General features: G+C 38.2%; 1 protein-coding gene across 1 annotated transcript; it reads right to left on the bottom strand.

Annotated features, from left to right (window-relative positions):
- Positions 1 to 633: 633 nt before the first annotated feature.
- On the bottom strand, positions 634 to 2122 carry LOC142488093 (uncharacterized). The gene is made up of 2 exons (XM_075588467.1): positions 2049 to 2122; positions 634 to 1685 (listed from the first exon to the last, which is right to left on the bottom strand). Exons 1-2 carry the CDS (start codon positions 2095 to 2097, stop codon positions 634 to 636), a joined length of 1101 nt encoding a protein of 366 aa, XP_075444582.1. The 5' UTR covers positions 2098 to 2122.
- Positions 2123 to 2519: the final 397 nt, after the last annotated feature.

Here is a 2519-nt window from a genome sequence, read left to right as displayed (position 1 = left end):
TATATATATATATATATATATATATATATATATATATATATATATATATATACATATACATATACATATATATATACACATATACATATATATATACACACTCACACACTCACACTCACACTCACTCAGTGTGTGTGTGTGTGTGTGTGTGTGTATATATATTATTATACATTCTGAGATGTTATAGAAACGAACACACAACTGATTAAAGGACAAAATTACAATGGCCAAGCAAGGCAAAGGTAAGTAATAATTTACACATAATCCTGATGTACACGTACAAGAAAGATGTTTGCACTTACTTAGGTGTTTTAATAATTGCATGTGACTAATATGCATATGCAATTCTTACATCAATTAACACACCCAAATGCAATGTTTTGCTGCAAAGTCAATGGCAGCTTCTCTAAACTTAGCAACTGGCTCCTGGTGGACCATTACTGAACAGACGATTACAACATAAATATTTATAACACAATTAATTATGAGTGTTAACATTTCCAAAACTTCACGTGTACAAGAACATAGTTGAAAGTTTGGAAACAACACAGTCTTCAGCATACATACAATAGTAATTAGATAATCTGAAGTCAACAAAACAAGGCCAAAGACATATTTTCTGAATTATAACATTTATTTTTTTTGTTCCTTTTGCGAGCGAGTAACAGGCCTGCTTGTTGTCTCTTGAATTTTCCTTTTTCTTTTGCCACCAACTTTAGGCACAACAGAGCCACTTTGAGTGGCCTCTGGCACTTCACGGGCAGGGCTTGTGGCCAGTGACTGTTCACCTACGGGGCTTGTGGCCAGTGACTCACCTACAGGGCTTGTGGCCAGTGACTCACCTACAGGGCTTTTGGGCAGTGATTCACCTACAGGGCTTTTGGGCAGCGATTCACCTACAGGGCTTTTGGGCAGCGATTCACCTACAGGGCTTTTGGGCAGCGACTCACCTACAGGGCTTTTGGGCAGCGATTCACCTACAGGGCTTTTGGGCAGCGACTCACCTACAGGGCTTTTGGGTAGTGACTGTTCACGGACAGGGCTTGTGCCCAGTGACACATGTGAGCAAGTTGGTAGACACTGCACAAGTGATGGTTGGTCTGTTTCATGTGTGTCTTGTTTTGTTTTTGTCGCCTCCTTTGTAGGTGTCTGCTGCTGAATTTGTACAGATGGCAGCGGTAGGATGTCATCAGGAACCTGCACAGCAATGTCTGCTACTTGACCGGTAACATTTGGGCCTGGTGAATGAATATCAGATGAATGTGGTGAAAACTGACCTGCATGAACAGATCCTGGCTGGGAGGTGTTGAATTGTGGTACATTAGTCATTCTCCAGTAATTAGCTTGTGTTTGCTGAACAACTAATGCTTCGAATGAGGTGTTGATTTTTTGCAACTGTTTAGGCACTTCAATGAAGACTCTGTGGAGATGTGCCAATTGTGATACTGTTTCTTCCTGCAGTCCAATCATCCTTTCCAGCACTGTCATCATGTCTGAATGGCGACGATTTTCTGCGTCCACTATTTTTCCCTCTGAAGCTACAATTGCATCGTATGTGGAAGTTGATGGACGATTTGGCGGTACAACAGTTTCTATTGGCACCTCTTCATGGTCACATGATTGTATTTCAGTCTCTTCTGTGGCGTCATCCTCATCATACTCATCATCCTCATCACCATGATGTTCTAAAAAGAAATGTACACATTATTAAATGGCATGTTAATGTATGCTGTGTTACTATGTAATTGTACTGTGTCCTAAGTAACACCTAACATGTTAGCATACGTTTTATAACCTCATTAAAAACTACCTTGACTTACGAATAATGTTTGGACTCAGTATGAAATATGAATGAATGAAAAGTTGCTCTAAACTCAGAAGTCCTACATGATAATTAACATCACTAACACAATACATGTTGCCTTACACTTAATTTTCACTGACACTAAGTAATCCTATTTAAAGAAGATGTGCAAAACAAATAATGCACATGACAACATAACATATAGAAGAGCACATATTATATGGCCAGCAAATGATACACTCACCTTCTAGTAGTGTTGAGCTGGCTGACCCAGGTGAAGACACTTGTTCCATCTCAGGTGACACATGTCCTCCAGGGGCAACTATATATAACAATAACATAAGTTTTACATTTACATGTGTAAATATTGAACAAACACTTATTGTATGTTCTGTATTTATGATTAACTAACAACATCAGTTCCTTAACCGAAAATGTGTGTGAAAGTGAACATAAATAGTTGTAATAACACTGTACATGCCTGTGTACTTAGAATTTTTGAGTTCCCTAACATACAACATACTATGTTTCTGCAGTAATGCGTGAGGATAAATAGATTAAATGAGTACATAAAAATCATATGTTGTGTAGTGATATCAGTATCATAATGTACATAACTATCATGAGATGACCATTCACAATGGTTATCATGAAGGTGGTCATATTGCAAAAAGTGTTGTTTTTGGTAGAGGATACGTGTGGTACATTAATCGAA

Source organism: Ascaphus truei, chromosome 2 (assembly GCF_040206685.1).
Source record: "Ascaphus truei isolate aAscTru1 chromosome 2, aAscTru1.hap1, whole genome shotgun sequence".
NCBI classification, from domain to species: Eukaryota; Metazoa; Chordata; class Amphibia; order Anura; family Ascaphidae; genus Ascaphus; species Ascaphus truei.
The sequence above is the reverse complement of the archived record's forward strand: the minus strand, read 5'-3'. Positions and strand labels throughout refer to the sequence as shown.

Bases quoted from the DNA above. Each gene is read 5' to 3' on its own strand.
- LOC142488093 (XM_075588467.1), bottom strand. From the start codon at position 2,097: ATGGAACAAGTGTCTTCACCTGGGTCAGCCAGCTCAACACTACTAGAA. The intron at 1,686-2,048 runs GTGAGTGTATCA...ATTTCTTTTTAG, and splicing joins CAGCTCAACACTACTAGAAG to AACATCATGGTGATGAGGAT.